This window comes from Theobroma cacao, chromosome 2, assembly GCF_053813885.1.
Source record: "Theobroma cacao isolate CCN51 chromosome 2, ASM5381388v1, whole genome shotgun sequence".
NCBI classification, from domain to species: domain Eukaryota; kingdom Viridiplantae; phylum Streptophyta; class Magnoliopsida; order Malvales; family Malvaceae; genus Theobroma; species Theobroma cacao.
In genome coordinates, this window is record NC_142640.1 from 5,376,354 (window position 1) to 5,399,758 (window position 23,405).

The window sequence follows — 23,405 nt, forward strand, 5'->3', positions numbered from 1 at the left end:
CACGAAAAAGCGAGGGGCAAACTCGGCAGCACAATTTTCAGGGAACTCATCTCAAAGTCTGTCTACCCGTCGTCACCACCAACATAAAAAGGGGAACTAAAAAATTATAAAATCACGCAAGATTCCCCCGTCTCGGACCCTCTCCCCGCAATCTTACTGAGCCAACTCGCCCGATGGAGATCGCCCGCGCGGAGTCGCCTTCTCCTCCCCTGGACGGCGAAACCCCCACTTCCTCCGCAGCCGCCGTTATTGCGGACAGCATAAAGCGGTCGCCATCAACATCGTCCACATCGTCAGAGAAGGAAGAAAACGCGTCTTCATCAACGGCGTTGCCGGGATCGTTGGGGGCGGCGGCGAAGTATGATGCGGAGATGGAGGAGGAAGAAGAAGAGGAAGACGTTTGCAGGATCTGCCGAAACCCCGGGGATGCAGAAAATCCGCTTCGATACCCTTGCGCGTGTAGCGGCAGCATCAAATTTGTCCACCAGGATTGCCTTCTTCAGTGGCTTAATCACAGCAATGCTCGCCAATGCGAGGTTAGTTTTTTTTTTGTAATTAGTTCTGGTAGAAATGAGAGGTAGTTTAGTAAATTATGTTAAATCTAGTTGGGGTTTTAGGTTTTTATTTTTTAATTAAATCTCTTGCTTTGGTGTTTGAATGACGATTAACAAAGGTGATTAAGAAATGAAGACAATTTTGGGCTTTTCTTTTATTTTCTTGTAATTCTTTTTGCTGATTACTTTATAAGAAAGACTGCCTTTGAAAGTTGCAATCTTGAGAGCTTCCGTTGCTGGATTATTGAAAAATAAAAAAGAACAACTTTTTTTTTTTGTTGTGTTGATTGCGCTGAGCTATGTCTCAAACTCAATGGTATTTGCAGTCATATGGGGAGAAGCACATGGTTTTCTGATGATTCACATGGGTTTTGCATGATCAGAGTCTTCATTAGCTACAACTAACTTCTTTAAGTTTGAATGAATACGGGTGGCAATAATAGTTCTTGTGAAAGCACTCGAGCTTTAATTTTCCTTTTAAATGTCATTAACACATAATCAAAGACGCCAACTTAATGCTGTTAGATATTATCCTTGAACTTTTGGTTTTGAAGGCTATAAAGCATGCATAACGTACATACAATCTTTCCATGTTAGTAACACATTGCAAAGCCATGAATGTGGTTTACAGCTTTCGAGGCAGTTAGCAGCTCTACATTACTTTCCATTTCCATATTGTGGGGATGGGCTTCTCATCAATTCATATTTTCTTATGGCATTTCAAAACTGGCATGTGTCAGCTAGTTCTCTTCCTCTTCCTCTCTGTTTCCTTGTTTATGTCCATGCCTCTCTCCCTTTCCTCTCATTTTTTTTTAAATTTTTTATTTTCTTTAAAGTTATGCTTAATAGACATGTTTTCCATGTGATTCTCTCTCTCTCTCTTCATTTGTTTATTTTTAGAAAAATATTTATGCTTCAAAAGGTACATTTGCTGTGTGATTTTAATTCTTTAAGGGTTTTCTTTGCAGGTTTGCAAGCATGCATTTTCTTTCTCCCCTGTGTATGCTGAGAATGCTCCAGCAAGGCTTCCTTTTCAGGAGTTTATTGTTGGGATGGCAATGAAAGCTTGTCATGTTCTGCAGTTCTTTTTGCGCCTTAGTTTTGTACTTTCAGTTTGGCTCCTCATTATACCTTTCATTACCTTTTGGATATGGCGGTTGGCTTTTGTCAGGAGTTTTGGTGAAGCTCAGAGATTATTCTTAAGCCATATTTCCACCACAATCATTCTTACTGATTGTTTGCATGGATTCCTACTTTCTGCTAGCATTGTGTTTATTTTTCTTGGAGCCACTTCTTTGAGGGACTATTTCCGGCATCTTCGAGAGCTTGGAGGACAAGAGGCTGAGAGAGATGATGAAGGGGATAGGAATGGTGCCCGTGCTGCTAGGCGACCCCCTGGACAAGCTAATAGGAATTTTGCTGGTGATGGTAATGGTGAAGATGCTGGTGGAGTGCAAGGCATTGGTGGAGCTGGTCAAATGATCAGAAGGAATGCTGAAAATGTGGCTGCTAGGTGGGAAATACAGGCAGCTCGTCTTGAAGCTCATGTTGAACAGATGTTTGATGGCCTGGATGATGCTGACGGTGCCGAGGATGTACCTTTTGATGAGCTTGTTGGCATGCAGGGTCCTGTTTTCCATTTGGTTGAGAATGCATTCACTGTAAGTCTCTTTGGTTGTTTTAATTTTACTATCTGTCCTTAAGCACTGGCTTTCCAATTGACAATCTCTTACCGATCTTATTTAAGTGCTTGCCTTGCCTTTTTGTTAGTGATTTCTTGGGAACCTTTATGTGCTGAGACTAGCTTATCAACATGTCACCTTCAAAACAAAGTTGATTTGTACGTGTGTGTGCACCTTTGTGTGAATTGGTTGGGCGTGCTTGTGTGAATGTGTTGAGTGGCACTGGCTTTTGATGCTAAATTGGAATTAGTAGCAGACTTATAGTTTGGGACTTTGTTGCACAACAAACTTGAGCAGTTTTTCAGCCCTTTTCTTGGTTGGATGCTGGATGGTGTTCGACTTGTTATATATCGAATGAAGGAAACTTTCTTTATTTATCTTCCTTGTTAAAGAGTGCGATTCTTGCCTCTATTATTGTTCCTTTAAATGGTTCCACTTCCAAAATACAGACATTAGATGGCAGTGTATTGCTATATAATTTTATGCATGACTCTGACGCTAGTTATAATCTTACAATTTTATGGTTGTTCCTTCATATGGTACTACTTCAAACTGTGTGATGTCAGCCAGGGGTGCAGATCTCCATTATGTGGAGAATTAGCACAATTATTGTGATATGCTAATGATATTTTTTCCATAAAAATTTTATTGTTTTAGAGCTATAAATTTGGTGATCTGCGGAACTCTAGATACTCAGAAAAGAAACAAAATTCAAATTTGGCCCTTTTCCCTGGTTAACATGAGATTCTTGAATGACTTAATGATTGATTCTTGCAGGTTCTAGCGAGCAATATGATATTCCTTGGTGTCGTCATTTTTGTGCCTTTTTCTCTCGGCCGGATTATTCTCTATTATGTATCTTGGTTTTTCTCATCTGCAAGCGGTCCTGTCCTCTCAGCAGTCATGCCACTGACAGACACTGCCCTTTCCTTGGCAAATATTACATTGAAGAATGCATTAACTGCTGTTACGAATTTGACATCTGAAGGCCAGGAAAATGGCATGCTTGGCCAGGTTGCAGAAATGTTAAAAGCAAACTCTAGTGGAATAGGTGAAGTTTCAAGCAACACAAGCGCACCATTTTCAGCTGATCTCTTGAAAGGATCAACTATTGGAGCATCAAGGCTTTCTGATGTTACAACTCTTGCTATTGGATACATGTTTATATTCGCCTTAGTCTTCTTCTACCTGGGTATTGTCACTTTGATTAGGTACACTAGGGGTGAGCCTTTGACAATGGGGAGGTTCTATGGTATTGCTTCTATAGCTGAGACAATTCCGTCCCTCTTCAGGCAGTTCTTGGCAGCAATGAGGCATTTGATGACAATGATTAAAGTTGCGTTCCTGCTTGTAATTGAGCTTGGAGTGTTTCCTTTGATGTGTGGATGGTGGCTAGATGTATGTACTATAAGGATGTTTGGGAAATCAATGTCTCAAAGGGTTCAGTTCTTCTCAGTTTCACCTTTAGCAAGCTCATTGGTTCATTGGGTTGTAGGAATTGTATACATGCTACAAATAAGCATCTTTGTCAGCCTTCTTCGAGGGGTACTGCTCTTAACCATTCTATGATATCAACTGTTTATTTGTTAATCATGATCTTCTTGTAATATTAGTCTGTTAATATTCTTTTTCTTGTCATGGGCAGGTTTTACGTAATGGAGTTCTGTACTTTCTTCGAGATCCAGCTGATCCAAACTATAATCCCTTCCGTGATTTAATTGATGATCCTGTACACAAGCATGCTCGGAGGGTGTTATTATCTGTTGCAGTATATGGGAGTTTGATTGTGATGCTGGTATTTTTGCCAGTCAAGCTTGCTATGAGGATGGCACCCTCTGTTTTCCCACTTGATATATCGTAAGATTGGCGCATACCTTTACCTTTTCCTTAAGTCATATGTACTTCTTGTTAGCTTACATTTAAATAATTTGCTTGTTGCAGGGTATCTGATCCATTTACTGAGATTCCAGCTGACATGCTTCTCTTTCAAATATGCATTCCATTTGCCATTGAGCATTTTAAGCTGCGGACGACAATCAAGTCTCTTCTCCGCTACTGGTTTACTGCAGTTGGCTGGGCATTAGGCTTAACCGATTTTTTACTTCCCAAACCTGAGGAGAGTAGTGGTCAGGAAAATGCCAACGGGGAACTAGGACGGCAGGATAGACTACAGGTTGTGCAACTAGGTGGACAGGAACGGGCCATGGTTGCACTTGCAGCTGGTGATGATCCAAATAGAGGCCTTCTTGCATCAGGGACCTCCAATGTTGTGGAGGAGTTTGACGGGGACGAACAAACGGATTCAGAGTAAGTTATATGGTGCTTTTGATTTACAATGTTACAAAATGGGTCTGATTTACATTGTGGTGTCATTGTATTTATTGAAGTTACCTTAGCTTTTATAGTTTTGTTTGTTTGATGGTATATTTGCATGCACCTTTGGTCTAAGATTGTAGATTCATGATGTAGAATTTGTGGGTTTGGCTTATGCAATTAACATAAAAAAGATCATTTAACATTGAATTTGCACTTGGAAGGCAGTTATTCTTGATGATTGATATTGTATAGTTTATAAATGCAAGAGATTTTAACTACTTATTTTGTTTAGACATGTTAGAACGATATGAATGTCATATATTAATTCCTATTTATACCATTTTTTCAAATGAGTATTTGAAATGTTCTTTTATATTTGATTCATCCAAATGAAGTTTGCTTAAGTAGTTAATTACCAAATTCTTCTATAAAGACTGAATACTTTGTGCCCGTCATTGTACGAAGATTGGCGTTTATATCAATTTATAAATTATAAGAAAATATAGAATGAAGAGTTATCATAGAAGGTTTTTTTTTAATTTTTTTGCTAATGGCATCTTTTGACGTTTAGTAGTTAAGCCTGTTAACTAGTGTAGACGTAACACAATTTCTGTTTTTTTTTTTTCAATTTATTTTATTACATTTTCTTAAGCGTGAATATTTTCTCTGGTATTTGGCTCTACATTATACTAAGGTGGCGTTTGATATTTTATAATGCAATATGATTACAGGTAATGTGATTGCAAGTAAAATAATATTACAGCATTTGATATACAAACAAAACAATGATTAAAATGCAGAGAAGATAACATTGCAGTGTTTGGTTTACAAGTACTTTATTGAGAATGTAATGTTAATTTTCAAAATTATCTCTATTTATTAAAATGCAAGTTTAATATTCTTGTAATTTTTATTGTTAATTTTTATATAATATCATCTCTTAAATATATTTTAAATATCATATATTTTATTTTTATTTTTTATTATAATCTTATATATTTTATTTTCATTTCTTTAATTTAATTTTTATATTATATATTTATTTTAATTTCTTTTACTTATATTATGTAAATTTTAATTTCGTATATTTTATTTTATTTTAATTTCTAATTCTTATATTATTATTTTGTTTTAATATTTTTTATTTTAATTATAACATTACAAAATGTCTTTAACAAAATAATAAAGTTGAAGGGTAAGAATGTCTTTAACAACATTGCAAAGTATAATGTAATGTGATTGTGTTGGTTTGGAATTGTAATCACGTTACATCTTTTGGTTATAATGTGATTGCGTTGCAATCTTATATTGTAGTAGTTTATTGCAAATTAAATACTACAATGTAATTTAATTAGACATAGTGCAGGGAATGTGCTTTCACTTCTTTCATACCAAACACTACCTAAGATTTGTTTATGCATTTTTTAGCAGGTATGGCTTTGTACTTCGCATTGTCCTCTTGCTGGTGGTTGCCTGGATGACTTTGCTTATCTTTAACTCTGCCTTGATAGTAGTGCCAATATCACTTGGACGTGCACTTTTCAATTCCATTCCACTTCTCCCAATAACTCATGGCATTAAGTGCAATGGTAATGCAGGTTGACTGCTTTTTTTCTTGTTGTAATGTCTTGTTTGTAATTCAATGCTAATTGGTTCTTATTTTGTTTCTCATCTTAGATCTTTATGCTTTCATCATTGGAAGCTATGTCATTTGGACAGCCATAGCTGGGGCTAGATACTCCATTGAGCACATTAGAACAAAGAGGGCTGCAGTTCTGTTTAGCCAAATTTGGAAGTGGGGTACCATTGTCATCAAGAGCTTCATGCTCTTATCAATATGGGTATGTCATTTGGAATAATTTGGTTTTCTACTTGTTTCTGAGTTACAGATATTCTAACTCTTAGATCTTTATTGGTGCTGGAATGCGCAGATTTTTGTCATTCCTGTTCTTATTGGTCTGCTTTTTGAGCTCTTGGTGATTGTGCCAATGCGGGTGCCTGTAGATGAAAGCCCAGTTTTCCTCCTCTATCAGGACTGGGCATTGGGTCTCATTTTTCTTAAGATCTGGACTAGACTGGTAAGTGTTATACCACCAATTAAAATGAGCAGCAGAATATTGATATGGTTATTGTTGGTTTTGCAATAAAGAAGCTAACATCTAGTAAATTTTTAGTTTCTTATCTTGTAATGAGGAGATTTATCCACCCCAAGGATTAGAAGTTGGTTTGTTATTTATGCAGGTTATGCTGGATCATATGATGCCATTGGTAGATGAAAGCTGGCGAGTAAAATTTGAAAGGGTGAGAGAAGATGGTTTCTCCAGACTGCAGGGCCTTTGGGTATTGCGGGAGATTGTATTTCCCATCATAATGAAGCTGCTGACAGCCTTATGTGTACCTTACGTATTAGCCAGAGGGGTGTTTCCTGTGCTTGGCTATCCATTAGTGGTCAACTCTGCTGTATATCGATTTGCATGGCTAGGATGCCTTGGCTTCAGCTTCTTGTGCTTTTGTGCAAAGAGATTTCATGTATGGTTCACTAACCTCCACAATTCTATACGGGATGACCGATATCTTATTGGTCGCCGACTTCATAACTATGGGGAAGACTCAGAAGAGAAGCAAAGTGAGGCAGGGACCTCCTCTGAAACACAGATTTCTAATCTGATGGGCACTGGATTAATCCGGCATGACCGAGAGGCTGATGTAGGGTTGAGATTGAGGCGTGCTAATTAAAATGATGCCTGATGAAAAGATTGCCGAAAGTTTTAAAAGCTTGTATTTAGTATTGAATGCGTGTTTCTAACTATATTGACAAAGCTGGTATGCACTTGTTAGGTATGCGGCCAAGGGTCGAGTTACTGGCTTAGTTGTCATTTTTGTGCATAGAATACATATTGACTTAGCAACTTAGGGGCTTGTCCTAAAATTTCAGCGAGTTAGAAGTTAAATAAAAATTAATAGTTTCTATATGTTTATAGAATAGCTCATGATATTGTACTTCCTCTCTCTAATACGGAACATGACGGGCTAGATTTGATTTTCATTCGAGTCTCCTGGCGTTTGTGGTTTCAGATTCCTCTTTCCCAGGGTGCAGGCCTTTGGCCAAACAATTAGCCTGTTACCTTATTTTGTTTTCTCAATATTCGAACTTGGGCTTTGAAAGTTGAAAATCCATTGAGGAGGTGTCCACCTTTTGAGCATATAGCAGATTAGCTGTCTCCGACTGTAATGATATAGCGTTTGAAATCACAAGCCTTTCTTTATTCTAGTAAAATCATCATACTAGGGATACAAACAGCTCCCGAATCCGCTTTCTAAAGCAATTAAGAACCATAAGTAACGTGGCTCATGAATCTGCAAAATTTTTCATCCCGAAGGCACACAATCAATTCAATCCAAAGTGCATAATAGTCGACATAATAGCAACAAACTATAAAAGCATGAAAGCAATGGTACCAAAGTTCAAAGCACTGAGAAGGTATTAGAATCAAAACCAGCTCCTATCCTCCTACCGAAGCAACTCATTTGAACTCAACAAAGGCCACACACTACCATGCTGTTTAAGGAGACAAGACTCTAGCATGCATTCAAACTCAGGAGACAAGGTTGTCATTTAATGACAATGAGGCCAGTTGTTCACCAGTCTGCTGCTGCTGAGCAACACTCCTCAGAACCTCCATTGCCTCTGCAACCTTGGCTTTTAGAGCTTCTGGTGACTCAAGCAAGTGCAAAACCTCAGTCTGATCCATCTCCAGAAGCATCCCTGTAACTTTAGCAGCTGCATCAGGCTCAAGCTGTTCAACAAGCGGATAGAGATTCTCCCCCAGCATCTGCACATTTTCACCCAATGTAAAAAATTTGAGTTACCCAAAATAATGCGAGTTAAGCTTTTCCCACAAACTTGTTTGAACCTTTTTACAAATGATTAATCACAAAAAAATCGTAGCAATTTTTTCTAGGAAATTAAATGCAAATAAAAGTTCACATCTCAATAGGGGAACTCAAAATATTTTTTAATTAAGGGGTAAGAAATTAGGATATCTCTTCAACATGGTTTTTGCAATTAAATATTTTAAAATTGAAAAAAAACCCTCATATTATGCTACAAGTATAATCTAAACTTGGACAGCATAGATGTACAGAACATAGAAGTTACAAAAAAATGAAGCAAAGCAGTGCATACCGTTCTCTGCTGATCAGGACTAGCATTTGCAAGTGCTGAGGCCAAGGCTCCTATTGGAATTGGCTGAGAAAGTGGGACATCACGCATTGGCATGCCACCCATATCATATGGAACAGAAAGCATGCCTCCAGCAACATTAGGCATTGAAACATCAGGTAGACCACGCCCTGGTGGATAACGATAGACCCGCCCTCGGGGTAGCATCTGTCATTTAAATATCAACCATCAGATAAATTATTTAGAGATATGACAGTATGTAGCAAAGATATTATAAAATCCATGAATTGATGAAACAAACCTGCTGCTGCATTAATGGAACCGGTTGCTGACTTTGCTGAACAGCCCCAGCCCTTCTGCCACCAGGACGCTGACCCTGCTGGCCTTGCTGAACCATCGGTACAAAGAAATTTGGCATGGGAGCCCCACCAGGCCTCATACCAGGGACAAGCTGCTGTTGATATCCAAATCCAGGCTGACAAAAAGAAAAATCCATAAACAATAAATTTCAGAAAACAAATGTACAAATAATATAATATTGATTAATTCAGGGAGTTAAAATATACTTCATATGACTAGTAATGCCAATAAATAGAATGTAAAATATATAGTTACCTGAGGTGGAAAAATAGCAGGAGGTGCTTGGCCATAGAATATTTGCTGCCCAAGACCTGGACCACCAGGTGGGTACATTGGCATACGAGGTGCAACTGAAGGTGGCATTGCAACCGGTCGCATTTGAGAAAATTGAGCCTGTAAAAGAAAGTGCAGCTCATGCTTTAAAAATCAAAACCATCTTTTGCCCAATTACAGTTTGGTCAAGGCCCAAAGCAAATATCAAGACAACATACCTGCAACCTGGCTCTCCTATCTTCCTTCCTTTGTGCTAGAGCAACATACAGAGGTTTGCTAACAATCATTTTGCCATTCATCTCCACAAGCTGTGATAACAAAAAAACGCTATTAGCTTATGATAAACTCATGAAAGTAGGGACAGCATTATCATCTTACAGCTCTAGATGCTTCTTCTGGAGTTGAAAATGCAACAAACCCTGATCCTTTACTTATTCCATTAGGGTCTCGCATAACCTGTCACATTTAAAAATAGGCTTCAGCCAACTGATTACCAGAACTGGACGAACTTAATTATTCTAGAAAACAAATAACAAACCTTGCATGATGTTATGGTTCCATATTGAGAGAATAGCTCTTTAAGATTTTCATCGCTTATGCTATCATCCAAATTCTTAACATACAAGTTTGCTCCTTGAAATTTATCAGCTGCCTCTTTCATGGTCTGCTCAAATCGAAGTTTCAGTTCAACCTCCCTTTCAGATTTCTTTTGAGCTTTCCCAACAAACCACTCCTTATCATCAAGTTTCTTTCCATTGAGGGATTCAACAGCTCTAGCAGCGTCATCTGCATTCTCAAAGTTAATAAACCCAAAGCACTTGGATTTCCCATCTAGTTCCCTCATCACTACAGCACTAGTGATTGTACCAAATTCGCCAAAAATGTTCTTCAAATCTTCATCACTTGTTGATTCTGAGAGATTCTTTACATAGACATTGTTAAATTTTGTCTTGCTAATAGCAGTGTCTCTTTCCTGCTTGCGAACAAAGTGGCCCACATAGACTTGCTTATCATTCAATAGCATACCATTCAACTTCTCTATTGCTTTTTGGGCAGATTCCTCATTGTCAAATTGGACAAAGCCATAACCTTTTGACTGGCCAGAGGAGTCTGTGGCTACCTTGCAAGAGAGAATGTTTCCGAATGCAGAAAATGTATCATGCAAAGCTTTGTGGTCAATTCCCTTATCTAAATTCTGCCAGATCCAACAAGCATGGAAAAAAAACAATAAAATAAACCATATGAGATTTTTGAAGCACAGATTTATAAGAAAGAGCTGCAAATGAAAACACATGGTTGTCAAATTTTTATTACCTTGATAAATATATTCCCAGCGCCACTCTTACGGAGACTAGGGTCACGGTTGGAATACATAATCCGGATAGGCTTTCCATTCAGAAGAGTGAAATTCAGAAGATCCAATGCCCTTGCAGCTGTCAGTAAATCCATAACAGGATGTCATGCATAGTAAAGAGCAAACATTTATTTTCTAGGATCAATGGTGAAGACAAAGTATTAATAAAATATTCCCCAAATAATATGTACTAATATAAAACGCCACAGCTTGAGTTGTCTCCACCTTGCTGATAGAGACTAACTTGGTTGATAAATTACATGGAAGCGTAATAAGATAACAAAGAAGCATTAGGAAGTGAGGATATACTAAGCATTACTCTCTTTCCATTAGGCTAGGATCCCACATTCTGTTGTGCCTATCTTTAAATTTTCTCTTTTTCTGTGTATTTCACAAGCACTTTCAACATGACATTTCCTGTTTTTCCTTTCACCCATTACAGGTTTACCAAAAACGGCCAAGCAAGCATATATTACAATATAATGTCTATGGGTTGTTTTGGGAAGATATGGAAATAAACAAGAATGAGAAGCCCCAAATAAATACTCACTAATTACACCGACCCAAACTGAGAGAAAATGGTCTTTGCTATATTTATTTTATAAAAATTCAGAGTTTACATCTAACAGGAGATAAGCATCGGTGAAAATATATGTGAAGAACAAACTTTAGAGAAAACACACTCTAAACTTGCATCTTCACTTCCTGCCTAGATCAGCTTGAACATATAAATGTTCACTTGAAATATTTCATAGGAAAATAGGTATGAAAATGCTTCAAGGGACAAAATAGGTATAAAAAATCTATTTGAAATCGCTAATGTCAGCACCTTAACACCCATCAATATTCCACTCCCATTCATCCATTTCAAATTGAACCAAAATTAATCACCTTTTCTTTCCTTTAATAATCAGCCAAACTATATGCAAAAGTAAAGCTAAAACTTATCAATCATACTTATAACAACATTCTAAATACCAATAGAAGCATCTATCCATTATTAAAAAGGCAAATAAAGGAAAGTAAAACTAAATTTAACTGAAACCATCGAATCTACACTTACCAAAATCATCACGAACACAAAATAATAATAATAATAAAAGTAGAAATGAGAAAAAACGAAAACTAACCATCTTGAGGGTTGCTATAGTTGACATAGCCATAACCAAGAGACCTGCGGGTTGACAAATCCTTGCAAACCCGAACCGTGACCACTTGACCCATCTGGGTAAAGTACTCATAAAGCTGCGTTTCCGTCACACTCAAATCCAAATCCCCAACATAGAGCGACGTCGTTACAAACTGGTTATTCCCTCCTCCTGCTCCATTGTTAACACTTCCATTTTGCCCCTGAACCTGAACCTGTGCCATCTCTTGAAACAACAGCTAAAACCACCCAAAAAAACCCTTTTTTTTTAAAGTTCTCCTTTTTTTCTATCTATCTTTTTTTTTTTTGGGGTTTTTTCTTCCCTCTCCTCTGGTTATTAATCAACAATAAACGATACAAGCTAAAACCCAAGTGCTTTGATAAACCTTCCTACAAATGAAGCAAACTTTCTTTTTCTTTTTTTTTTTTTTGGTTTTTTTTTTTTGCTAGGGAGGAGAGGGAAGGGAAAGAAACGGAACTGGATATTTGCCGCCGGCTGAGGAAGAGGCGGCGGCGCGTGAGAAAATAGGTTGAGAAAGAAAAGGGAGAGGTTTGAAAGGAGGAGTAGCAGCTAAAGCAAACAGAATTGAACTGAACAGAGAAGAGTAATATAAGGCAGGACGTTTTTTTCTAAGTAAACCCTAAGATGGATCCTAGGACGAGATCTCCGCCGTTGGATTCGGTTTTGAAGAGCTTCTTTGTGGGGCCCGCAAATAACGAGGTAAATAAATACAACTGGTAATGGTAGATTTTGGAGGTGGTTCACGTGCAGTAAGAGGCGCGTGTGGGGTAAAATTCTGGTAATCTCATATCACCCTAGGCGGTGGGGTGGTGAAAAGTTCTTTTAAGTGAATTTCACCGTCGTTTCAGCTTTAACATTACCCGCAGCCGCGCGGAAGGTAATTTGAAACGTGAAAGCGAAAGGACGTCTGCCCCTTTCTTCGAGCAATTGTTTTGACCTTTTAGTTTAACCTAATCCGAACAAATTATTTTTTAGACATTTGTTAAAAATATATCACTTGTAAAATTTTTACTACAAATATCATTCATTTTTTTCAATAGTCTAATATCGAACCTTCCTTAAACATTATAAAAAAAATTAAGGAGTTGTTACGCCAACCATGAAACTACATCCTATCTCATGTTTTTTGTAAAATGAACCAGTGTATCAACTAATTGATCACGCATCACGAAAATTTATCTTTAAATTTATATATTTATAATTTCTTATCATCTAGGATTAATTCAAATTTATTTTCAGACTCCTTAGACATTACTTGGCCTAGAATGACGTAGTTGATTTATGTTTTATTTTCTTTATATATAATTTTTTTTTTCATTCTATTACCTTTGGTTAATTTAAAATTATAAAATTATGATTCTTCTAAATGCAATTTATAAATAAAAATAAAAATTAGATAAAAAAAAACTAAAAAGAAGTATAACCTCTCAAATAGAGATATCAATGGGTTGAAGTGACAAATTTAAGATTTTGCATAAAAAATAAATAACAAGTAATGGTTATGAATTTATATATTTCAAATTTTATAAATATACAATAATAAAAAAATAAAAAGACAACCACAACTCTAACACCACCTTCGTTCTGTCCTTGACAAGTTGGTTTTATATAAGTGTACATATGAACTCGATTCAATAACATAGAGTTCGAGAATCCTATATTCGAATTTGAGATAAGCTCAATTAAGATTTTTAATACTCATTATATTTTGAAATTAGTATGTTTTTTCATATAAAATTGTGAATATTAATATAATTTATTTCCATAATAGAATATCTTTACCAATTTACACAAGGTGAAAATGGAGTTGGGAATTTTTTTTTGGACGAATGATTTTATTATTACATTGATAAATTAGTCAAAGTTCACAAATTTCAAATTATATCATAAAAATGTTCTTAATTATGGAATAAAAGTTTAGAAAGGCTTGCAGTGCATATGGACCAAGTCTAAGTAAGCTTGGGACAACTTTAAGAGAGAGCAGCTTGCAAGAAAACGAGAATTTTTTGTTGCTCGGGAAAAGCCTAAAAGTTCCTTTGTTAAGCTTAATGTTGATGGTAGTGTGAGAGGGCAACGAGGCTTGGCAACAGTTGGAGGTGTAATTCGAGATTCACTTGGTGATTAGTTATTGAGATTTATCTATAAAATAAGTATATTGTATTCTTCACAGTAGAACTTTGGATGCTTTATTGAGGCTTGTGTTTATGTTGGGACAGAGATTGCAGGAAAATATAGGTAGAGTCAAATTCGTTGTTAGCTATTCAAAAGTAAACTAATTAGGATTTTATTGCTTTAAACCCGAATGCTCATCTCATTAGACCTATAAAGGAGACACTTAAGTTGTCTTAAGACTGTTCAATTTTTCATATTTATCATGAAGCCAATCAACTGTCACCTGAATCACCACACATCATGAGAATTTACATTTGGGATTACATGTGTTTTGATTCTCCTTTATCTAATATCTATTATTTTTTATTTGTTGACATTTTAGGTGATTAAAACGATATAGTGATTTTATTATGAGTTTTATTCTCATATATTAAAAAAAAAAAGAAAAAGGGTTAGGAAAAATTAAGTAATAAGTTATCTACTCACAAAAAATCCATTATCACCATGTTCTTATCCACATCATTTTTTAAAAATGCAATTTACAAATAAATGAAAATTAAATTAGATACAAAAATTAAAAGAGTATATCCTCCCAAATATGGATGTCAATGGATTTACTTTATACGGATATTCATCGATATCTGATCCAATAACATAAGATTCCAATACTTTATATTCAAATTTGATATTGTTAAGTTCTCCCATATTAAATTTTGGATATTAATATAATTTATTTCTATGACAAGATATCTTTATTAATTTACACAAGGTGAAAATGGAGTTGGGAATCGTTTTTGTTTTTAGAGGAATGATACTATTATTACCATTGCAAATTGGTTTGAGAAACTAGGCAAAATTCACATTTTTTCAATTATATCGTGAAAATGTTAATCATTGTGGAATATAAGTTTAGAAAGACCTAGGTAAAATGTAGTAATAAGTTATTTACGCACACAAAAAAACCCGTTATTACCATGTTCTTTTCCACTAATTAATGTCAAATAGTTAAGGAATTCGTATAGTAGAAATGCTTAAAAGGACAATATAACAGATTGACATGGAAATTGCCATTAAATACAATGTACTTTTCTCTAGGAGAATTTGAATTTTTATTGGATAAAGAGAAGATTTCTTGTACATATACACCAATATATGATAAGTAAGCAATAGCTGTCAGGTTTATTAATTGTTGGTCAATGGCGATATTTTTCGTAAATATTGTTGCTTTCGGGTGTTTTGCAAGCTAAAGGCTTAGAACCAAAAGTATCGTTTTCATTTTAACCGCTTAAATTAGATAGCATGGCATTTAAATACAATTTGTCAATTGGAAACAATAAAATGAGAACAATTTCTCATTAATGGTAAGGCATTTAATCTTTATATTTTGTTGGGTTGTTGTTATTTTGACTTCAATTTTTTTTTTGGGTTGGAGGAAAATAAGTGGTTGTGCGTAATTATATATTTATAGTGGAAGTTGACAAACGCTTTCCATTGAAAGGTAGGGGTGGTGTGGAGAATTTGTATTGGACACAGCACTGGGTTTCAACTTTAAGACGTCGAAAACTCCCAATCGGCCCAAAAAGCTTTGAAAATTCGGACAATTTGGACGGGAGACAATGCTGACCACGTGACAGCAAGCCCAGATGCTCCCAATCCGTCACATCTATCTATAACATAACCCCTTCTTTGGGTTTGCTGTGCCGCCCCACTCGCTTCACTTGCCATTAGGGAGGAGACGGTGGGCTAAGGGAGGAGGCGAGGCGGAATGAGGCTGATAACGTCTCAAGTCATCATTCAATATATATAACATATGATGACATTCAAGAAAACCCGAAACGGGAATAAGGCGATATTGTGATTGTAAATTTATCTATTCCTTCAATTCCGATGAAGCAGAAGTACGTGAAGTCCTACCGCATCTGATCATCTCTTGATTCTTGCTTTTTTTGCCTTTATAAAGTTGATTTACTTTATATTCATAGTTAAATACGACAACGTGATGCTTTTAACATGAACCTTCTCAATTGTGTTTGTTTAGATAAGTTTTAATCCAATAAATCCGTCTAAATGGATTGAATTCAATTAATTTGGTATTTGATTTTTTATATTTAAAATTTGTAAATGAATTGATAAAAATATTGATAATTGATAATGTATTTTTAAATATATCATATATAATATAAATATATATATATATATTTAAAAAATAAACTAATACATTTTTATCAAAATAATGCATGAGAATGAAATTTTTAGTATTTTGAAAAGGATCTCTGATAAGTTTTTATTTAGTTCGTTTGTTTTTATTTGAATCATCTGTGTTACGATTTTATTATTTATAATCAAAATCACCTTACGATATCTCTCATCTTATATCATGGACAAATTTCAATAAACATCTTATAATTCTATTTAATATGCAAAACAATTTTCGAGTTTGATAAAAAAAATACAATTTACACTACATATCATAAACTCTTTCGATAATGCACTCTTTTTTTATTTCTATTTTGGTAAGTTACCTTAATTATTGCTTGAATTTTTTTTTTTTACATAATACCTTTAATTTTGTCGTCTTCTTGGTTTTAGGTGGTGGAGGATTCCATTGTGGTTTAAACGTTACAATAATCTTAAAAATAAAAGCTAAAAGGTACTCAGCAACTTTAAATTGATTTGCCTTTTTTATTTAAAGTTAGGAGATTATGCGTTGATCAGTTTTATGAGTCTGTACGTTTCCAAAAGCACCTAACTGACGAAGATTGAAGATTTGAATTGTAGTATTTGAAAGTTTGAACAATTAAAAATCGTCTGACTTTCTTGTATGTGATTGGCATTTGGCATTACTCGCATACTAAGTTAGTACATACAGCTAATTTAGGGGTCCAAGTCCAAACCCGCCATCCGCCATTGTAGCAAATTTTGCTCCAATTTTCTTTCACTTTCACCTTCTTTTGCGTTGAATAATCATTCCTTGTACAGCTTTGAATAATTATAAGAGGTGTAATGTGTCACATTTTTTTTGAAGCTTAAAACCTGTGAACATCCGGAGTCCAGAGTCCAGACAAAGCATAAGTGGCGCGTGGGGATTTGAAGAAAAGCGAAAGTACGACAATGGACCGACCATTTACCTTCTCTCTCTCTCTCTCTCTCCCTCTTAAGAAAGAAAACACACTTTCCTTTCCTGTTTCAGCGGAACAAGTAACAACTGATCACCATCTCCCCACGAATCTTCCCCATTCAATCCCCACCTCTCAGTTTTCACATATTTATACGACACCCAAAGCAGCCTTTTGTGTTTATTTTTCTCTATTCAACAAACCTGCAGGTGTGATAGCATAAACATATTACTACGATCTTTCCCTTGTTTTTTCACTGGAAAAAAAACAAAAAACAAAGAGTTTTTACAAACATGGGCTCCATTTCCTTTGCCAATTATCAAACCCTGAAGCTATTCCCGTCTTTCAACTCCTTTCTTCATTCTAAGCAACCCTGCATTGTCTCCTTGTACCATCATTCACATAACGTAGTACCCTCTTTGTCTCTCCCCAATAGACGCTCTTTTCGCCGTGCTGCTGGACTCATCGCCAACTCTGTTCCCGTAAACCTCTCCTTTTTCTTTTCTTGTTCTTTTTTGGTGGTTTATTTGGCTTTATTTTGTTAAAAGTAAATTGTTTTTTACATGGGTTTTCATGATTTTGGTTTGGTGGTTGTTTTTTTGTAGTCAAGAAACGGAAATTATACAGTGGGTGATTTTATGACCAGGAAAGAGGATTTACACGTTGTCAAAACTACAACAACTGTTGATGAAGGTATTAGTGACACTTGGGAACCCTACTAATTCACCATATCTATGTTATGTTTTTTTCCCCTTTTAATCTTGTTCTGAATTCTGTAATTGCAGCATTGGAGGCACTTGTGGAGAAAAGAGTTACTGGTTTCCCTGTGATTGATGATGACTGGAAATTGGTAACTTTATAGCTACTAGTTTTTCATCATTGAGATCATGGGTTATGTATTCTTTTAGTAATGGTCATGAGTTTTTAAACTCGTTATGAAAATGTTGTCAGATCCCATGCTTACCTCACATAATGGACTAGGATCCTGTTTGTTTTCTTTATCTGAGAAGTTTTATGTTTATTGGAGACATTGCTTTGACAGAGAGAGAATTGTGACATTCTGATATGGTGATATGTGGCTGTGTTATTGATATCTTATAGCTATGCACAAAATTAGTATTTTTGACTGGAGTGGGGAAATGCTCAGTTGTTGATGTCATAGTCTATTTGCATAGCTATTTGGTTCTTGGCGAAAAGGATAGTGGGAATTTGGGCTACCACCTTTTTCCTCAAGTTAATACTGACTGGTTGTTTTGGATCGCAGGTTGGCGTTGTTTCTGATTATGATTTGTTAGCCCTTGACTCTATATCAGGTAGTTATACTGTGATTATGAAACTGAATTAGAACTTCCTGGCTCAATTTGGTGTTTCTCCTTGCTGTTTGTTTGAGTTTAGTTAAAGGACGAAAAGGGATCAAATTTAAATATTGAAGGTGACAAAATTGTTTTCATCCTAACATTTAATTAATGTCAGAAGAGTTTATTCATTCCTGAATTGGCCATTTCTCCTTTCCTTTGCTAGTGGATTATCAAATTGATCTGAAATAGTTGAGAAAGAAATTAACTGATATCAAATTCTAACATCTATCTTGATAAACTTAATTTTGCCGTTTTAAAATAATTTCACTGAAAAGATATTGAACATAAGTGATTTGATATTCTGATACGTGCACAGAGTGTAAAGTCATCATTATTCACTAACTCCATTAAATCTATAAACTTTCCTTCCTTGACTAGGTAAATAAGATTAGTTTCTTTTGATGCTTAGTTACAAATTAAAAGTTATGTACAAGACTTAGTGGGACTGTGGGGGTGGCGTTTCTATCCTGCATATTTATAAAGTTTTGAGAAATGCATGCAACTTAGAAATGGGAAGAGAGGTGAATGCTACACCTATTTACAAGGATTTTTTTGCCATCAATTAGGTTCCCTCTTTTAGTTTATACCATCTAGTGTCCCCATGCAAGATGGATAATATATCAATGATTTTTATTTACTTTTATTATTAGCTAATGGTTTTTGTCTAGTATTTGCTTCCTTTTCTGCTCATGTTGATTAACTAGCAATGGAGTTTTGCTACCTTTGTTTTAAATTTGGTTCTCTTGTTTGTTCTGAAACAGCTACTAATTTTTTCTTTATGATTATCAGGTTGCAGTCAAAATGACACAACTATGTTTCCTAATGTTGATAGTACTTGGAAAGTACGTAAGCATTCTGCCTTCTGATTCTTTATTTCTTAAGTTTTGGTTGAAATTTGTTTGAATGTCTCGTAGCATTATTTGAGTGCTAATAGATACTGGCTGCTAAATTCCTTCATGCTTTAGAAATTCCATTGTTGCTGCTGTGACCCTGGTAATATTTATTGACTTAACTGCATATGGTGCTGCCAGGTGCCTCTATGCATGATTGTATTATAGATTGTCCTGCCTTTTGTTCTTTTCTTTCTTTTTCTCTTATTTTGTATGTCTAATGCCTGTTTTCAGGCAAAATGTTTGTAATCATGAATTGTGTGGCACAACTGTTGCTTTTCTAATTCTGGGTAATTATGGCAGACATTCAATGAAATACAGAAATTGATCAGTAAAAATAATGGAAGAGTTGTTGGGGACTTGATGACACCTTCACCGCTTGTTGTTCGTGAGTCAACAAACCTGGAAGATGCTGCTAGGTATTGTTTTATCAGCGTTTCGAATGCATTTGTTTGGTTGTCTAGATGTTCTTACTCCAATGTTTTTATATTAGGCTGTTGCTTGAAACCAAGTATCGCCGACTACCAGTTGTAGATGGTGATGGCAAGCTGGTAAGAATTTTTATATCACGTTTTCTACTAAAATCTGCTTCTTGGGTACATGTTAGCTATGGATGATCACTGACTGGTTTTTGTTTATATCTCAAAGGTTGGAATCATTACAAGGGGCAATGTTGTTAGAGCTGCCCTGCAGATAAAACGAGCTAGTGAAAGGTCATCATGATTCCTAGATCTGCTGAAGATCATAATCTCACTGCCAAATTGATGGCACAATTCTTTTATCAACATACCGATTATTCTTTTTTCCAGTTATTGGCCATGTACAACTTCCACGGAAAAGTGAGAACTTAATCCTGTTTAGTGAGCCTTCCTGATGATAAGGTTCAACATCTAATTTTTAGTTTAAATTTCATATATAGGCCTGTTAAATAGGGCAACATTAGCTAGGATTAGAAGTGCCTTTGCAGTAACCATATATCAAAAGTTTTGTATCTAAATATTTTTGTTTGCTTTCATTTTTAGCTGTTAAAAGGTATATATATAAGTAAATTTGCATCAATTTGATCTGTTGAAGTATCTCATGCAGCAACTCTACTGCTTAAAATATCCTTCTGATGCAAAGTTTATCGTTTGTGAATGTTTTAATTTCTCTATTCCGTAAAATAATAGATCTATTTCTGTGAAGGCTTTTAGGGGAGCTGGAAAAGTACACGTGTTTGGCTCCTAATCTAGTGTCCTGAATCAATTTAAGTTCCGGGAGCAACTTATAACTCTTGAATATGCAAGTGTATAAACCCTATGCATGCTAAAAACTGATGAACAAAAGAAAAGATTGAGGTACTGTCACACGATTTTGCAATGGGATAATCCACATTTTTTAGCCGGAGGATAACGTACACTCTTGTCAACATTTTTTATATTCAAACTTCCTTGATCTTGCCTTCCATCGTTGAAGTTGGAAAGCTGCCATCTCCCATGGAGTGCAAGGCTTAAATTCACTTTATAGCAATTTCTTTCCGAAAAATAACAACAATGGGCTTGAACTTCAAGCCTGATAAAAAGAGCACGAATTGAAAGGAGAATATCTTGCAAGATGACATCCCTCTGTACGTAAGCCATTTCGTTATCATCCCAAAGGAACCGCCCAAAAGAAGTTATTTGCTATCCCACGGTAATGAAACAAGTAAAGTAGTGATATCTAGTCGAATGTGCTGACATCAAATACCCAAAAGGCTCTGGCCTTCGGACCTGTTAACTGCATAAGACTAGTTCCCTATTCTCTGTTCTTGAATCCAACTGTGTTCTTCAGGGACTAACCGACTAAGGGAAGTAGGGAACTGCCTATTTCATTCTCTTTGAACCCATGGACTCAAAATCCCCTCGAGTAGAAATGTTCTTCTTCCCCTATGTAGGAGGAGGCCATCAAATCCCCATGATAGATATAGCCAGGATGTTTGCAGCCCATGGTGCCAAATCCACCATCATCTCCACCCCTAAACATGCTCTCTCCTTTCAAACAACCATTCTCCTTGACCAGCAATCGGGTCATCAAATCTTCATCCAAACCCTCCAGTTATCAGTCAACGTTGACATAGCTGACACCGACATGTCTGCTCCTCCTCAGACAGACACGTCCTTGCTCCAAGAACCTCTAAAGAGCTTGCTACTTCAACGCAGACCAGATTGCATTGTTCACGATATGTTCCATCGTTGGGCCGCAGATGTTATTGACAATCTTGAAGTCGATATCCCGAGAATTGTTTTCAATGGAAACGGTTGCTTCTCCAATTGTGCCCGAGAAAATATAACCAAGTTTAAACCTCATGAGATGGTGGGTTCGGATTATGAGCCCTTTGTTATACCGGGTCTTCCTGATCGGATTGAACTGACTCGGTCTCAGCTTCCAGTGCTTCGATTGAGACAGCAGCATATGCGAAAACCTGAGGATAAAAGTCTTGGGGTTGTGGTTAATAGTTTCTATGAATTGGAGCCAGCTTATGCAGAATATTTCAAGAAAGAATTGGGGAATAGGGCGTGGCTTGTAGGGCCAGTATCTTTATACAACAGAAACATTGCTGACAAAGTTGAGAGAGGTAAAGAGGCCTCAATTGATGCGCAAGGCGTTCTCAGCTGGCTTGATTCTAAAGAACCCCATTCAGTTCTTTACATTAGCTTTGGAAACTTAGCTCGTTTAGCTCCAGAACAGCTCCTGGAGATCGCACATGGTCTCCAGGCTTCCAACCAACCCTTTATCTGGGTAATTGGAAAAGTCTTCAAAGCCGAGGGGAAAGAGGAAGAAATGAAAAAAACTGGTTTCCAAGTGGGTTTGAAGAAAGGATGAAAGAATCCAAAAACGGACTAATAATCCGGGGATGGGCACCGCAGTTGTTGATACTAGAACATGCCTCGGTGGGAGGTTTCATGACACATTGCGGATGGAATTCTACTTTGGAAGGTGTGAGTTGTAGTGTACCAATGATCACATGGCCGATATCAGCAGAGCAATTTTATAATGAGAAACTGATAACTGATGTCCTGAAGATTGGAGTCAAAGTGGGAAGCGTAGATTGGCTTTCATGGAACATGGAGCCGCGGGCAGCAGTGGGGAGAGAGAAGGTGGAGGCGGCGGTGAAGAGGCTGATGGGTGGCGGGGAAGAGGCTGTGGAGATGAGAACTAAAGCAAGACAGATCGGAGAAATGGCTAACAGAGCTGTTGAAGGTGGGTCATCGTACAAGGACGCTGTAGCTTTGCTCAAGGAGTTTAAGGCTCGCCCAAAAACCGACCCATGATGTTTATTGTTCCACTAGGTTACAACCGGAAGAGTAATGGGATTGTAATTGGAATTTGCTCCAAATCCATGCCTAGTAAATCTTAACTTAAAAGTTTCTAAATTATTGAAAAAAACTTAAATTAATATTTATTTTTCTATTATAATCAATTTAATTTTATATTTTTATTTTAAATCAAATAAATTTTTATAACTAATTATTGACTAATTAATATTACTCAAAATGTCATTTAATATTTTATATTTATGTGGCATTGATATGGTATTGATACGAATAATAAAAAATATTACATGATCACATTAGTATGCCACGACATAATCTACTATAACATATCAATTAGTATCACATGATATAAAATGAAAATTGACATTTTAACTAACAATATTAATCAATCATTAATGATAACGGTTTATTTGACTTCAAATAAAAATATAAGATATTGATTTAACGTAATAAAAATATAAAAATTTATTTAAAATTTTTTAAATAATTTAAAGATTTTCTTAAAGTATTATACCTTAATTAATATGCAATTTGTAGACACCTCAATTTGTGCGGGTGTGGTAAATTTTGAAAAATAAATAAAACATATGAAAATCAAGAAAATATAAAAAAGAAAAGAGGTAAATATGAAAGATAAGATATGTTTACACTAATCCTACTTCTAGATTAAGTCTAAAAAAAGAGATTAAGATTGAATCAAAATTGAGAAACCCATTCAACTAGAAGTGCCAAGCCTCATATTAAA

At 35.9% G+C, this 23,405-nt stretch overlaps 4 protein-coding genes across 5 annotated transcripts; 3 read left to right on the plus strand and 1 right to left on the minus strand.

The window, feature by feature from the left end:
• Positions 1-18: 18 nt before the first annotated feature.
• Positions 19-7,535, plus strand: CER9 (RING/U-box superfamily protein). Of its 2 annotated transcripts, none has more exons than XM_007042415.3 (9): positions 19-536; positions 1,523-2,215; positions 3,014-3,781; positions 3,882-4,093; positions 4,178-4,543; positions 5,981-6,141; positions 6,230-6,393; positions 6,484-6,630; positions 6,794-7,535. In XM_007042415.3, exons 1-9 carry the CDS (start codon positions 174-176, stop codon positions 7,286-7,288), a joined length of 3,369 nt encoding a protein of 1,122 aa, XP_007042477.3. In that variant the 5' UTR covers positions 19-173; the 3' UTR covers positions 7,289-7,535. The 2 variants fall into 2 exon arrangements, with proteins under 2 accessions (XP_007042477.3, XP_017970874.2); XM_018115385.2 differs by having other exon boundaries at positions 5,984-6,141.
• Positions 7,536-7,897: 362 nt separating this feature from the next.
• On the minus strand, positions 7,898-12,490 carry LOC18607966 (polyadenylate-binding protein 2-like). The gene is made up of 9 exons (XM_018115386.2): positions 11,853-12,490; positions 10,683-10,801; positions 9,907-10,563; positions 9,747-9,824; positions 9,587-9,676; positions 9,351-9,488; positions 9,037-9,210; positions 8,739-8,942; positions 7,898-8,385 (listed from the first exon to the last, which is right to left on the minus strand). Exons 1-9 carry the CDS (start codon positions 12,091-12,093, stop codon positions 8,149-8,151), a joined length of 1,938 nt encoding a protein of 645 aa, XP_017970875.2. The 5' UTR covers positions 12,094-12,490; the 3' UTR covers positions 7,898-8,148.
• Positions 12,491-17,109: 4,619 nt separating this feature from the next.
• LOC18607967 (CBS domain-containing protein CBSX2, chloroplastic-like) lies at positions 17,110-20,426 on the plus strand. Its single transcript, XM_007042417.3, has 8 exons — positions 17,110-17,601; positions 17,725-17,812; positions 17,905-17,969; positions 18,384-18,432; positions 19,267-19,319; positions 19,671-19,786; positions 19,861-19,918; positions 20,016-20,426. The coding sequence occupies exons 1-8, from the start codon at positions 17,413-17,415 to the stop codon at positions 20,088-20,090; spliced, it is 693 nt and encodes a 230-aa protein (XP_007042479.3). The 5' UTR covers positions 17,110-17,412; the 3' UTR covers positions 20,091-20,426.
• Positions 20,427-21,060: 634 nt separating this feature from the next.
• LOC18607968 (abscisate beta-glucosyltransferase-like) lies at positions 21,061-22,802 on the plus strand. The gene is given in 2 exon segments (XM_018116325.2): positions 21,061-22,163; positions 22,166-22,802. Coding segments are annotated over 2 exon segments (1,425 nt in total). The 5' UTR covers positions 21,061-21,230; the 3' UTR covers positions 22,658-22,802.
• Positions 22,803-23,405: the final 603 nt, after the last annotated feature.

Bases quoted from the DNA above. Each gene is read 5' to 3' on its own strand.
- CER9 (XM_007042415.3), top strand. From the start codon at position 174: ATGGAGATCGCCCGCGCGGAGTCGCCTTCTCCTCCCCTGGACGGCGAA. The intron at 537-1,522 runs GTTAGTTTTTTT...TTTTCTTTGCAG, and splicing joins GCAATGCTCGCCAATGCGAG to GTTTGCAAGCATGCATTTTC. The intron at 3,782-3,881 runs GTACTGCTCTTA...TGTCATGGGCAG, and splicing joins TTGTCAGCCTTCTTCGAGGG to GTTTTACGTAATGGAGTTCT.
- LOC18607966 (XM_018115386.2), bottom strand. From the start codon at position 12,093: ATGGCACAGGTTCAGGTTCAGGGGCAAAATGGAAGTGTTAACAATGGA. The intron at 10,564-10,682 runs GTAATAAAAATT...TGGATCTGGCAG, and splicing joins CTGGGAATATATTTATCAAG to AATTTAGATAAGGGAATTGA. The intron at 9,211-9,350 runs GTAACTATATAT...TCTTTTTGTCAG, and splicing joins CTGCTATTTTTCCACCTCAG to CCTGGATTTGGATATCAACA.
- LOC18607967 (XM_007042417.3), top strand. From the start codon at position 17,413: ATGGGCTCCATTTCCTTTGCCAATTATCAAACCCTGAAGCTATTCCCG. The intron at 18,433-19,266 runs GTAGTTATACTG...TATGATTATCAG, and splicing joins AGCCCTTGACTCTATATCAG to GTTGCAGTCAAAATGACACA. The intron at 19,919-20,015 runs GTAAGAATTTTT...TATATCTCAAAG, and splicing joins TAGATGGTGATGGCAAGCTG to GTTGGAATCATTACAAGGGG.